Below are 15,770 nucleotides of genomic sequence, written 5' to 3'. Positions count from 1 at the left end.
GAATGCCTTAGATATGTTTGCATATTGTTTCAACACTAAAGCATCATTAACAAGAAAAAGAAAAAGTCTCTTTATTGAGCCTGCTCTTATCTCAAAATTTCACTATGGAGAATTCTCTTGTACTCTTGATACAGCAGTGAACTGATAAATCGGAGTCGTGCGGCACTTATTTGGGAGGTTGAATTTACCACCCCGGTGGGTAAATGAGCAATACAAAAAAAGGTTCCTTCCATTTATTACATTTGAGTTGTTAAAAGATGTAAATATCTTGGAGGAGCATTTAATTAGTGTTGGTTAGGCATCTGAGGTCATGTATCTTAACCAGGAAGACATTTTATTCTGTAGCTCGCACAGTGAAGTGTCTGCAGGCTAATTGAATGTTAAATTTTTAGCTTAAGGTGGTGATATTCAGAAAATTGTCATTCTGGGAAACCACACAATGTTATGGAGTGTTATACAGAACAGGAGCTAGAACTAGAAAAATAGCAAGACATTTTGTATGTTGTTTAGTACTGCACAACATATTTACCTATATTCCACAAGACAAAATAACAATTTAAACTAATGATTCTGTTCAAAATTTCACATACCTTTAGTTATTAATATTAATCAGTGACTATTTGCAGGACTGTGACAGTTGTGCCTGGATGTTATATTGACTTCAAAAGATATACAGTATCGAAAATATTTTTCAAACGCGATGTAAGACGAGATTACATTGTTTAAAACTGTTGCATAAAAAAATAGGATACAGAGGGAAAAGTGAGATATGCTTTGTATTAAGCGCTTCAAAATAACTCATAATAAAATGCACACATCTTGCTCTGTCAGAGCAACTGAGATGTTTTCCTGGTGCATAACTTACATCTTACGCTTATATCCTTATTTGTGAATGCCAGAAAGAATTTATATTCTGCATTAAGGCTAGTGCTGACAGCGAGTGAGTCTCCGGTAAACTTACCAGACTTCAGTGAACGAACGCATAATAATTATCACTAAAATATACATTTTGCTAAAACATTTATTGTTGGTTATTAAATATAGTCCAACAGTACGTTGTAAATATATTGGTTTAACATTCTACATGTAATTTTATGAGAGCAGTAACTGTAAAGGGACTATGTAATGGACAATGTTCAGGTTAGTGAATGTGTTCTTACCAGTTAACATTATTTAGTGATTTTGATTAAAAAGCAATTGTTAAGCCTTTTTTGTTGGGCTGAATGATATTGGAAAAAACAGCAATATTTAGTTTTTCTGCGATATACATGAAAATATTTCACCAGATGAATTGAATAACTCTATTTGGAAAGAATTAACCATTCTAGAATGATTTGGGTGATTTTGTAGGGGAGTGACTCTGCATAGAAAATGATCTAATTACAAGTATATAGTTAAATACAATGGAACAAAAACAGTGTTTTGTTTTTCTGGTAAGTCTAACAGAAATGTAATTATGTAAAATAACACTGCAAAGTCTGCACTGTATAAATTAAATATAATTAATCGTTGATAAAGCTACAAAAGTGATTGTGTTTTTCTTTGGTTTGATTCAAATGAATGACACATGGCAGCAGGTTTATAGGCTGCTGTCACTTAAGACTTAGGCTAATGCACTTATCTATGTCCATCTGTTTTTTTTTTTACATTCACTTAAGACAGTAGCTGCGTCCCAATTCGCCTACTTATACTATACTATGCCCTAAAAGTATGTACTCTTTTTGTGAAGAAAAAGTACATACTTTTGAGTGTGTAGCAAAAGAGTAGGCGAACTTTGGGACATACTACTTCGTCATCTTAACGGACAGATTTGTCGCGTGCGTCCTGTCACCGTAAACTGCCCTGTCAATCATCTTGTCACAGTTAAAATCCTCCATTCAATCTAATTTAATTTCTTACCGTTTCAGAGAGAAATGTAGTTGCACGTTGATCTGCCAGTCGTGGGTTTTCATGCGGAAACTCTCCTCATGTGTTTGCAATTTGAATATAATGATGCATTTATAAGTTAATGGCTAAACGTATCTTTACAAAAGTTCACAATTCTGCTGCAGATGCAATATAATGTGGACAACATTGAATAAATCAATTTTCGTCAGGTTAGATACTGATAATTAATCACTCAAGCCCCTTTATCTAAACCTCTCTACATAACCGTGGACTCACACGTCCTCCATGTCTGTAGTTTAACACGTTTCACTCGTGTTTGTAGTTCTAACTGAATCCTCGTCCAACGCGCGATGGGTTGTGGGCAATATTAGCCGTTATAGTGCGCATCGATCTGCACATTTCGGATTCTGACCGGAGATAGTAGACCATCCGGGTATCATTGGAACACTCATTTCAACATGCTACGATTTGGGACGTACTAATTCTATTTTCGAATACTATTTAGGACGGATAGTATGCGAATTGGGACGCACCAAGTGTTTACAATAATACTTGTCGAGAAGGGCATTGTGACAATTTTGCATGTACGTCTGTTCAAGCACAAAAAGGTTCAGAAAGAGTACTGAATTCAGTGTTTGCATTCTGTCTGTGCAGAAAGCACAAGTTCAGAATTGAGTTCTCTTTTGCGTCTTCTTGCGCTTGAATGCTTTAAACTCACTTGAATGTTTGAACTGACGGGACTTGCCTCTAAATTGGTTAAACTTAACAGATAATCAGCATATCACCTATGTTTCAAACCGTTGCATCTGGTCCGTATGGATCACTGATCAACTACGATCCCTGATGCGCTCATCGTGATGTCAATGCTGAAACGATACATTGTGCAGCCCTACTTTGTTCAATTAATTTATAGCATAGTCTAAATAAATATATTTACACTGTATTTGTTTTGATAGCCCTTAAGGTTTCTTTGCATGCTCAAAATGTATTGAGTTGTTCCTCTGAGTGGCTACATGATATACAGTCGTGCTCAGAATTAATCATACCCCTGGTAAATATGATCAAAAATGGCTGTAAAAAATAAATCTGCATCGTTTATCCTTTTGATCTTTCATTAAAAAAATTGGCAAAAATCGAACCTTTCATTGAAGTAAAAGAATTGAAAGTGGGGGGGGGGGGGGTCACATTATGAAATAAATGTTTTTCCCCAAAACACATTGGCCACAATTAATGTAAACCCTTAGAATGTTTTATGAATAAAATATCTCTGAAGCAGGCACGGCGCCAGGATTCAAGTTTTGGATGGGCCAGACCAATTGTGGGTGGGCCTTAAATTAAAAACGTTTTAAAAAAAAAAAACGTTATCCAATCACTGCTTAACCTAATAAAAAAATATTGACTAATATAGCCTACTGTTATATTATCTGTGCGTATACATAATATAGATTTTAATAGCTTGATGCTCTTTAAATATTTTGTTGCATTGTTAAAAGTTTCGGTGCATAGGACAGACCTATCCGCGATCGCTCTCCATGGTTCTGACCAAAGAAGGAATTGGAATCTCCGTTACGCATCATACGCATCATACCTGGGCTGCATTTTCCGATAACATTGTCTCTTAGCGCGCTACGAAGACTCTTAAGGTATAACTTAACTAAAGGTATACTACCACTAAAGGTATATCATTGCTAGGCGTCTTCAGGGCTATCATCCACTCGCAAGGCAGAGGCGCTGGCGCCCTCCTAGCAACGGCGCTGTTTTTGGTAAAACATGATTTTGACGACTTCATTAAGTTTTGTTTTATAGAAAACTCTTTTTAAAAGATTTTCGTTTTGTATAAATTGTATCTTAATTTTGATCAATGTTTTATCAATCACTTGCCCGTATTTAATAAATAAGACAATGTAATAAGGCGCCGACACGATCACTTGCATTGCATGTGAACTGGAAGGCGCCGAAACTCAGCTTGTGCCTCACAGATTTGAGAAATATAGGCTATATATTACAGAAAGCTTGAAATGTCTACTTTTAAACGAAAATATTAAAACCAAAATAAATAGGCTATAGGCTACTCTCTGATTATATAATCCATATGAAATGTGCATTTCTCTCTGGCGTTCATGGCGAGTCCGCATCGTCAACTTCATCTTTGCAGCGACACAGAAAAACACCAGTTTATTACTAAACAATTAAATGTCTCCTTGCTAATTTAGACACATTCATAATCATTACTTTAACCGGTTCTTTGTGGCAAGCTTTATGCGTGCGGTCATAACGCTTATTATCCTGTAGGCTATAGCCTATTTAAAGCGCCGATTTGTCCACGAATGGCTTAAATGAACAACTACTAGTCGAAAATTAGTCGGAGGCAGCCCTTATTCCACATATTTTCGAACCAGCAGGCCATTCTGGGTTGAGCGAGCGACCCTACGGAATGAACGAGCGGAGCGGAATATTCAGAAATGCGCTCTCCACTCACGAGCTCTGATCGGAACAAACCCGAACTGTCTGCTGAACTTGCGCAGAAACATCAAAATAGACATAGCCAGCTTTTTAAAATTGTTTTTAAAACTAAACATTTAGACTATTTTAGTACAAATTATGAGCTTATTAACGATTTTTTTTATAATTCTTGACAAATTTAGAATATATTAATTATTATTTTTTAGTTATTTTTTGGGTGGGCCTGTTGAAAAGTGGGTGGGCCTAGGCCCGTCAGGCCCACCCAAGACGCCGTGCCTGCTCTGAAGTATATTCCCATTTAATATTGACCTTTATTTAGCACACCAGGGTGACTAGGAACATGAAATTGTCCAGCTATGACTTCTTGTTTCACAGGAGTTTATATATGAGGAAACACAAAGGCCAAATTCCCTTAATCATCCATCACTATGAGTAAAACCAAAGAATATAGTTCTGTTGTGCAGCAAAAGATTGTTGAGCATCACAAAATAAAAAGTGGCTGTAAGAAAATAGCTAAAGAATTGAAAATCCCCATTTTGACCATCAGGGCAATAATTAAGAAGTTATAATCAACTAAAGATGTTACGATTCTGCCAGGAAGAGGACGTGTGTCTATATTGTCTTAATGGACGGTGAGGACGAAAGTTTGAGTGGCCAAAGACTCTTCAATAATCACAGATGGAGAATTGCAGAGATTACTTGAGTCTTGGGGTCAGAAAGCCTATAAAAAAAAATTTAAAAAAAAATAAAACAACCCCTACATCACCACATGTTGTTTGGGAGGTTTTCAAGAAAAATGCTCCTCGCTCCTCCAAAAATAAACTCCAGCATATTCAGTTGTCAGACACGACTGGAACTTCAAACGGCACAGGGTTCTGTGGTCAGATGAAACTAAAAAAAGAGCTTTTTGGCAGCAAACACGCTAGATGGGTTTGGTGCACACAAGGATAAAAAGTACCCCATGTGTACAATTTAATATACCATTGGATCTTTAATGTTGTGGGCATATTTTTCTGCTGGAGGTCCTGGACTTCTTGTTCAGATACATGACATCGTGGATTCTATCAAATATCAACAGATAAAAAATCTAAACCTGACGCCTTCTGCTAGAAATCTTATAATGGGCCGTGGTTGGATCTTCCATCAGGACAACGATCCAAAACAAACATCAAAATCAACACAAAAATGTGGGAGCACAAAATGAAGCTTCTGCCATGACTGTCCCAGTTCCCTGACCTGATGAGTGGAGTGAACTGAAGAGGAGAAGCACCAACATGGATCTGGGAATCTGAGGATCTGGAGAGATTCTGTATGGAGGAATCGTCTCTGATCTCTTGTCAGGTGTTCTCCAAACTCATCAGGCATTATAGAAGAAGACTCAGAGCAGTTATCTTGGCAAAAGGAGATTGCAAAAAGGTATTTAATAAAAGGGTATCAATAATTGTGGCCAACGTGTTTTGGAGAAAAACATTTATTTCATAATGTGATTTCCCCCCACTTTCAATTCTTTTACTTAAATGAAAGGTTAGGATTTTGCCAATTTTTTGAATGAAAGATCAAAAGGATAAACGATGCAGATTTATTTTTTACAGCCATTTTTGATCATATTTACCAGGGGTATGATTAATTCTGAGCACGACTGTATATTGTTAAATATTAATTCTTTACCCGCCAGCATTTTTTTTTTCAAAGTTGCCAGCCACTGGCAGAATTTCTCATTTTCACAAAGTTTTCATGGCCCTCAGAATATTTTGTTGTATGCATATCTAAATATATGCAATATATAAAAAGAACAGACCCTCTTGCTTTTAAACAACAATAATAATAATAATAATAATAATAAAAACATTTTATTCAAGCTGCATGCATGCTTTTTTATCAACACTTGAATGTGGGTAAGTTCCATAAAATAAGCAACATTTATAGCAAAAGGCTGAGAAAAACACGTTTTTGTCAGAGAAGATCTAGATCGAATTCAGAATTATGATCAAAACATAGATGGAGTAGATCGAGTCCATCAACTCCCCTAAAGCTTGCACAGTCCTAGCTCGTCCTGGGCCGACATTTCATTCAGTAACATTAAGCAGTTTTTAATTATTTGATGTTTAATGTTGATGATTGCGCTATTCTACATATACATCTAAGTACATATCGCTCGTTTAACATATAACACACAGAAAGCCAGAAATTTCTGTCAATGGCAGGGAAGAGTGGTCTCGCAAATGACAGGAATTTCCAACAATGGTGGGAAAAGAGTTGTTAATGTTTTATTTGTAAAATGTCTTTCGCAAACCAAGAGTGTCTTGAATTAGGTTCAGAAAAGGCCATTTCACACAATACAGGGCACTTTATGTGGGCTATTTGAAAAAAATAAGTGATATTATGATGACCCAAAAAAATGAAAGCTGATCATCAAGAGTGAAGAATATCATAATTATTATTTTCCCCCATACAGTGAATGAATGGCTACTGAAATAGAGCCAGCATGCGGACCAGCCCAAGAACACTAACTACATGGAGGAGAATGAAGAGAAATGCTCATGGATAAGTACAGAATGAAGACTGACTTGTGTCCTGCCAGATAAAGTCATGGCATTGTAAAGAAAAAAAAACAAACCCCCAGCAAGAAGAGACTTTGCACTGTTGGCAAAGCGATCCAATTTCATACATCCAATCAAAGCTAGTGACATACAGTTATAACTACACAAATGTTTTGATACCTTTTTTTGGGAAAAGCACTATATATAAAAAAAAATTACATTTATTTCATAGGCTCTTCACAAATGGAACTGAATGTTTTTAGCCTTTGTACATATGGACAACTTGCTACCAATCTTGGAAAAAGGGACATTGAACCACCCTACAAATACAAAAACATCCTTGAAACAACTGCATTCTCAATCTTTATTCTCGTTCACGCTGTGGAGAGGAGGGAGAGGCAGCCTTGCAAGTTTATTGTCAAGACAAAAAACATCATAAAGAAGACTGTGGGGTGATGTTGTCTGTGGAAAAAAAAAAAGTGTCTTGGCCTTGTAAATATAATTATTCATGCTGAAAATGAATATGTAAAGATACAAATAAACATTTAAAAAAAGTAATATCAGAGGGAAAATAAATGGGGGAAAAAAGTCGAATATTTTACGCTTGGCGCACTTTCTGGAGCAGAGCTGATGCCTTTTTTCTGTTTCATTGTTTACAATGGTCATACACTGTGTTTGAGTAATGTTATTGGCCCAATAAATGTGTTTGGAAAGTTAATTTCTGTGAATATTTTTCAGTGTCTTCACTTTGGTAATTTCTTTTACATAAGCATTAGATAATTTTTCAAAAAAAGTTTACATTTAATCAGTGTTTGGTGTGGAGCTGTTTAGAGGTGATTCGTTTTATTTTGGACTGGAATCAGCTGATTTAAAATACCATTTTTGAATCCCATTTTTGTCTGTGAGATGATTTCTAATGAATGTTTAATGAGGCTGATGCCGGTTCGAGGAACACTGCAGTGTTGATTTGCTGTGGACTTCGCTGCTGTCAGCGAATGAAAGCCACATTGATCCTCCCCACACCACCTTTTGGTTTAATTATATCTCAATCAATGAAGCATACCTCTTGTTTTAACCCTGGTGTGAAGAAAAACACAGCCTGTGATTCTAGTATTTTATCTTGGTACCTCACAGATGGCTAATAAAAAGATAACGAGAGGCAGAAAGTTCCAACAGCAAGCACTCATGGTTATTGTGGCCATTTTTCTATCAGGCCTGCAGAGAAAGAAACAGAACTGAACCTTTTGATAGATAAATACTCTGTGTTTTACTCCTGACAAATAATCACCCCCGGCCTCAAACGCCTCCCATAGAGTAAATCTCAGTGGAGCACACTCACTTTTCCTTTCTGTGATACCTGCTCCTGCTAAGGACTATAAATATCCCAAAACTGAAAAGGAGGCGCTTAGACGTTCAAAGGATATTAATGATATTACATTAATAAAGCAATGAAAAGGTCTCTGGCTCTCAGGGAATTTAAGTGCAGCAGCTGCAGCATGAAATGATGTAAGACTTTTATTAAAAGTCCACGGAGACAAAGACGTCCAGATGTTCGAATGCGTAATAAATGTGCTCAGTGCTATGGTCAGACGGCATTTCCTCAACAAACATCTATTCCGAGTCTCGACCCATAACAATCATTCTGAATGTCAATAACGGCCATCTTAAGAAACTCTGGAAAAACTTTAGACCTAAAAAAATTCTAATGCAAAATTCAAAAAACTGTAATGCAAAACATTTATATGATAAAATAATACATTAGCATTTTGTACTGCCTTTTTATGTATATAATTATATGAAAATCCTTCCATTATTTATATTGCAATATAGTACAATTATATTACAGTAATGAGAATCTAATGTAAATGTAGGCCTAATAATTACCAATGGGATTCACAATAATAATAATAAAATAATAATGCCGTAATGAGAGTCTGTGGGAACATTGTCACATTTCAAAACAGGCTTAATTAACTTCATGCAAATGTAATTTATTTTTTTATCTTTTTTTAGTTTTTGAGTTAAATGTGACCTGAACGCGTTTATGAGATTTTCACCCAGTAAGTATGTTTTTCTTCTGTAATTCAGTCATGCTTTTCTTCCTCTATGTGACTCTTGGTGTTTTGTGTGCTCCCTTTCCTTTCCTTTCTTTTTGTTTTTATCTCATCCTAAAAGACATCCAGATTCTCATTGTGATTCCCACAGCCTGCAGGTGACTGGTAAACTCTTTGAAATGTGTCAGTCTTTGAGAGAATGTGCTCTCTCTCATGGTTGCCATTCAGCTTCACCTGAAGACAAACGTTGCTAGTCATCCCTGCTTTGTAATCCAATGAAAACAAGTTTTAGGGTCAAGAAAGTCAAAGCCATTCCCCCTCATAAATATGTAAAAGTGTTGCCTGACAATTTCATTTTGGTACTATCCACCTTATTCCTGACGACCTTACTGCATTTTGAATTATGGGTGGCACTTCCGGTTTGGGGAACTTCCATTCAAAAAGGCTGAAACGAATCATAAGGTTGCCCTACAAATAAAGCTGATCCGTCAGTTTGACTGGATGAGCTGTCAATTTTCCTTTATGATTTACTTTCAGACATCATGAGAATAACGTTATACTTGATATTTTAACGTGACATTTTATAACAAGAATATCTATGGCAAGAGCTCTTTTCAGTCGCTGCTTTCTTTTCCTCGTGATTATTTTCTTTTTTCCTTTTGCAATCCGCTGTAAACGTATGAAAAAGGACAACATATAATGCACATTTGTGGTCTGTTCTCCCGAATTTAATTTACGATATATTCCATTAATAATTCACTGGAATGCACGGAAAATCTCTCGTTATTCTCCTCAAATCCTCACGTCTCTTTCCAGGTATGTTTTCACAGGTAAATGCAATTTATAATCTGTCAGAATGACAGAAATCACTTTGAAATAGTATCACGTAATGCTGAAGTTAATGAACATTTTTGATTACGGCAACATAAGTTACATAATACAGATATATATTACTACAGTGATATTTAACCCGTCCGTTATTGCTATAGAAAGACTATAGGGGTTATTTGGTCTGTTTAGAAATACCTTGTTGATGCTTTTACGCTTTTAAATTTCCTTTTAATGTTCGATGTTTGAAGGGTGAGTAGATTAATGTCATCTCACTGTGACACTTTTTAAAATGTGTTGCGTTCATAGAGTGAGCCTTTTCACTGATTGTTTACAGCTTAATGGAAGTTACACCCATAATTCACGCAAAGCGTCATGGGGCGTAGGAATAAGGTGGATAGCATTAGAGTAACTTTAAAAGTTTGGCTCTAAAGAGCTTCATGGGCATTTCTTTGCCTCTCTTGCTAATGGTCAAGAAAGTTCAAACAGATTGTTTTCGTGGCCCCTGCCCTTTATTCAGTTGTTAAATCTATTTTCATCTAACAGTGGCAATCTGTAAGGGAATTTTCCCAGGAAGGCAGATATATCTTCCTGATATCTTTAAAAATGTATTATTATATTAAATATATTATTGATTATTAACATTGTGGTGTAACCTTTCCAGTCACCAACCCAACATCAAGAATTTGTCTACAGCAGGGGTCAGCAACCTATGGCGCATTGGCACGCAGAGGGATAATCAACTGCCATGTGACAACAGCTATAGATGTGTACTTCATTTAAATAAAGTCCCTTGAACTTGCATACGGACGTACATTTTGAGGCAAGCCTGTTTTATTGAGATAGGTGCTAAAAATACTATAAAAGTGTGAGAATTCAGATTCAACCAATCGTTCGCAAAACTAGAGGTGCACGCTTCTGTGATTATCCCTCCACATCCCACATGGTTGCCGACCGCTGGTTTACATAAGAAAACACCTTTTGTCATAATTTTAGTAACTATCCTCTGCTTGTTCTTTATCTTTAAAACTCATTTATGCATATTATAACATTGGTTGTCGTTTTTATTTTTTTTTATTTTTTTTTTAATTCTGTTATGAATTACTACAATCTGAGAGAATTCGGTCCCTCCATAGACAGCTACGCAACTAGCACTTTGACACTTCAATAAGTTCATAAAGAGATCGTAAAACTAACCCATATGAATAGAATTTTCTGAAGAAACAATTGCTTTACAAGATGAACAGATTGAATTTAGGCTTTTATTCATCAGTTGTGGTAAACAGAAACTCAAGCATGTTCACTCGATGTCAGAGAATCAATGAGGTTCATTCTCGTGTTACGCAGCACGTTTGAGCTTCCGCAAGAACCAATGAGGTTTGTTCTCATGTTACGTAGCACGTTTGAGCTTCTGTTTATGTTCGCTGATCGATGTTTATATTTGAATAAAAGCCTAAATGTCTGTTCATCATGTAAAGTGATCATGTCTCTTCAAAAAATCTGGACTAAACCGCTCTATTCATATGGATCAGTTTTACAATCTCTTTATGAACTTATTGAAGTGTCAACGTGTCAGTTGCGTAGCCGTATTTGGAGGGACAGAAAGCTCTCAGATTTCGTCAGAAAGATCTTCATTTGTGCTCTGAAGATGAACGAAAGTCTTACGGGTTTGGAATGACATAAGGGTGAGTAATTAATAACAGAAATTTTATTTTTGGGTGAACGTATCCCTTTTAGCCACAAGCAGGCTTGATGACACACTAATGTGATACTGAAAGCTGATTGGTTTGAAAGGTTACACCTTTTTTGGTCATTGCATCTAGGACTGGAACGACGCATTGACGTAATCGATTGTTTTTTTGAGCGTGACAACCCCATTCTATAACCGAACTGACACCTGCGCATTTTCAGGACTTACAACCACATGCTCGACAAACCCACGCTGAATGAACGGAACCGCACTGGACTATTTTGTCTGCCACAGTACCACATCATATAATGTGAGAGCCACACTGAACTGTATAATCATGACGGGTTTAGTTTACTCACGGAGATGGAGAAATGATTTGTGTTCATCCGCAGACCCACCAAAGCTGCAGTGGCTATGAGCTGTGTGGCTCAAATGTACTTTCTGCACTCGGTTACTAATCATTTAAATTCATTGGTTGTTCAAAATATCTGATGGATGAACTGACACCGATTGGACTTGTTTATTTAATAACAAGTCATTGTCAAATATGATAAAACTTCCCGATGCTATGGACATGGCCATTTTTGATACTGTTGCTGAAAAGTCCTGAATATGTGCAGGCTCATATTAAGTGGCACTGTCATACTAGCCATTATCATGACGTCTGCTCTAGAGTTTTGTTTTTGTTAAACGTAAAAGGGGATTAGGGAGGAATAAAACGTGCGTAATCGACGTAATCAATTCGCATCATTCTAATATCCATTCTGATTGGTCAATTTACTAATCAGAGGAGCTTTCATGCAGTGATTAATTCCTCGGCTACTGTGCATGAAAAAAAAAAAAAAAAAAACATCTTTATGCATGAACCGCCACTGCTTTAAAACCAATCTACCGGGGTTTCACAGTTGAACTAAAATATGCATGGTGATGTTATACTGTGTTATTAGTGTGGTCTGTCTCTGTTGTCCTATTCTTATTCTCCCATCTTTTTTATTAGCCAACAGATGGAATGCTCCTGCCTGCCAGTATATGTTGAAGAAACCTTTCACAAGAGCATGGCTGCAAATTGTTCTCTCCAGTCCGCTGGGATTTTATTTTCACAGCCCAGCAGAGCTCACAATGTATGCTCTCCTGTTTATCTCCACAACGTATAGAAAAAAACAAGATGCCCGTCGGGCTGCATTTCAGAGTTTCTCCTCTCATTTTGGCTTCCTCTGACACTCTCCCCCCTCTCTCCACCCACTTACATCCCTCTGTTTTGTGCGTCTCATTATTTTACCCAGACTGCACCACTCTAGCCAAATCAGTCCACACAAAATGTGATTATTTGGAGATGCACTCCTCTTTAGGCTGATTATAGTTACAAACTTAATTCCCAAGCATTACATATGAGTGCTTTGTCCATGTTCTGGAGATCATTGCTCATTGGAGTCCTCGTCGAAGCCGCAATGTCTCTCCAAGAGTGACACAAATCACTTGGAAAGATACAGCATTAGTCATGAGTTTGAGAAAATGAGATGCAGCTAAATGTAAAGGAGGTCAGTGGTGAGAGAAATCATCAGAGTTTCACATCTATGCCTGAATGTACTGTGCCAGTTCCCCCTGAAACATCAAATACTCAGCCTCTAACAAGTTGGCAACCTGGATTAATGAGCGAGGTGCAGATGCTATTATTCTCTACCTCTCTGACCATTTCAGCACACACAGGCTGAATGATAATATTTTATCCCTCTCTCTTTAAATCCAATTAGCTGAAAGAAAGTGCTTTGTGGCACCACAGTGCATCAATTATTCATTCCAGTTTTTACACCAGATCCATGCGGGTTCCTGCACATATTAAACAGGGGGAAAGTCGCAGCCCTGCCAGATGTGCTGATTCTGGTCATATTCATCTGGAGCCTCTCTAAAGAAACGCAGCCCTAACACGTCAGCTCACCACACGCAGACATTAACATCTACTGCCCAGGAAACGCTGGATCCATAATGCTTACTGGCAACATAGAGCACACATCAGAACCATACTACAATGTTTGACGAGAGTGTGATCTGAATCAAGAGAGGTTATGCAGTCTATTTCACCTCTAGTTCAAATTTGCTACTTCAAATTTTCAAAAAGGGCTGTGCTGGTCAGTGCTGGGTCATTCCTGACATGCAGCACTTTCTGAACTCTGTAACGGTTACAAAATGAATATACTTGCGTGTTACAGTAATTTAAAGGGTAAGTTTGGAGATTTTCAACCAGCTTTGTATTTTTACAATGTTGATAGTATAAGTGTACTTTTCTCCATGTTACCTGTACCTTAGGGGTGTGCCATATCATACCGTCCACGATTACACCGGTATACATTTTACATAATAAAAAAAAAAGTGTCATATCACAATATCAATGATATAGTGACGCAATGACGTATGGCGCATTTAAGTTTTCTAGCGCGCACAACAACACCTGTCAGAGTAAGAGCAGGATGTCAGCCTCCGAATACCATTTAGTACCTAAAAAAGGGAGCCACTTCAATAGTCTGGAAGTGGTTTGGTCAGACCTCAAACAAAGCACAATATTTTGCAAAATATGCAAGAAAACTGTTACCGCTAAAGGTGGAAACACAACATGTACCTATGAAGGTACACAAGGAAGAGATTCTAGCACAGGGATCGAATTTCAGCGCAAGATTGTGGGTATTGTGCATAATTTTAATTATTCCTGCAGGTCTCCCTCTTATAATGTGGGAAATTCCCCTGCAAACATTGATTCACTTTAGCATGTAGATTGTATGAGTAGCCTAAGTGAATCCACACAGATTATAAAATCAAATCAATCATTTTAAAACTTTCTCAGAGAAGAAATTTCACAAACCGCTTGAGTGTTCAGCGGTGCAGCGTCCTTCTCTCTCTCTCTCAAAATGGGTTGCACAAGGCAAGCGTCAAGCGCGCTGCAAGTGGTGATACTAGACTCTCGCGTTTCAGGAGTCGGGACATGACGAAATTGTCCCACAACACTGTGGATCGAGTAGCCCATGGTGGCGGTGGGATTATGGTATGTGCAGGCGTTTGTTGTGGACAATGAACACAGGTGCATTTTATTGATGGCATTTTGAATGCACAGAGATAACGTGACGAGATCCTGAGGCCCATTGTTGTGCCATTCATCCACGACCATCACCTCATGTTGCAGCAAGATAATGCACGGCCCCATGTTGCAAGGATCTTTACACAATTCCTGGATGCTGAAAACATGCCAGTTCTTTCATGGCCAGCATACTCACCGGACATGTCACCCATTGAGCATGTTTGGGATGCTCTGGATCGGCGTATACGACAGCATGTTCCAGGTCCTGCCAATATCCAGCAACTTCGAACAGCCATTGAAGAGGAGTGGATCAACATTCCACAGGCCACAATCAACAACCTGATCAACTCTATGCGAAGGAGATGTGTTGCACTGCGTGAGGCAAATGGTGGTCACACCAGATACTGACTGGTTTTCGGACCCCAACCAGCCTATTTATTGTGGCCAGCCTAAGGCACACCTGTGCAATAATCATGCTGTCTAATCAGCATCTTGATATGCCACACCTGTGCGGTGGATGGATTATCTCGGCAAAGGAGAAGTGCTCACTAACACAGATTTAGACAGATTTGTGAATAATATTTGAGAGAAATAGGCCTTTTGTGTACATAGAAAAAGTCTTAGATCTTTGAGTTCAGCTCATGAAAAATGGGGGCAAAAACAAAAGTGTTGCGTTTATAATTTTGTTCAGTGTATTTGTCAGATAAAGTCCACCAGATGAAGCAAACAATGGCAAGAAAGTAAACAGGAAGGTAAAGGGCAAAATTTGGTTTAAGTTGTTCAGTCAGACAAAACATTTGCAAGAGAATGCAAAGTTTGAGGAATACAAAAGCTTTCGGATTAAAGAGGTCATGAATTGAAAAATCTAATTTTCCTTGATCTTTTGGCATGTAAGAGGTCATTGTACAATTAAAACATCCTGTAAGTTTCAGAACTCAAAACTTCCACGTTAGTCCAAAAACAGCTTTTTTATTGAAACCAAGCTCTGAAAACGACTCTTCGAATTGTCACATTATGACGTATTAGAACAATGAAAGACCGCCTCTGCAGAATCAAATCAATGCCTACTTCTACAGCATTGTGTCTTTGGCCTCGCCCACTGGTGCGTTAGTCAGAAGAGAAGATAGATACAGGATCACTGGACTAAAAATAACATTACCTTCCAAAGGATCCTAATGCTAAGATAGGCCTAGTGGTTATTTATTTTTCAACTATGTGTATGTCTCAGTAGAGCATTATTC

General features: G+C 37.6%; 1 protein-coding gene across 1 annotated transcript in view; it reads left to right on the top strand.

Annotated features, from left to right (window-relative positions):
• Nucleotides 1-7,608, top strand: part of ca10a (carbonic anhydrase Xa) — a 195,736-nt gene extending 188,128 nt beyond the window's left edge. Inside the window, exon 9 of the mRNA XM_084135487.1 lies at nt 6,806-7,608. Within this exon, the coding sequence (XP_083991613.1) occupies nt 6,806-6,828 (23 nt within the window). The 3' untranslated portion in view covers nt 6,829-7,608. The remainder of the gene's footprint in view (nt 1-6,805) is intronic.
• The last annotated feature ends 8,162 nt before the right edge of the window (nt 7,609-15,770 follow it).

The sequence above is a fragment of the Abramis brama genome (assembly GCF_963993115.1).
Source record: "Abramis brama genome assembly, chromosome: 14".
NCBI classification, from domain to species: Eukaryota; Metazoa; Chordata; class Actinopteri; order Cypriniformes; family Leuciscidae; genus Abramis; species Abramis brama.
The sequence above is the reverse complement of the archived record's forward strand: the minus strand, read 5'-3'. Positions and strand labels throughout refer to the sequence as shown.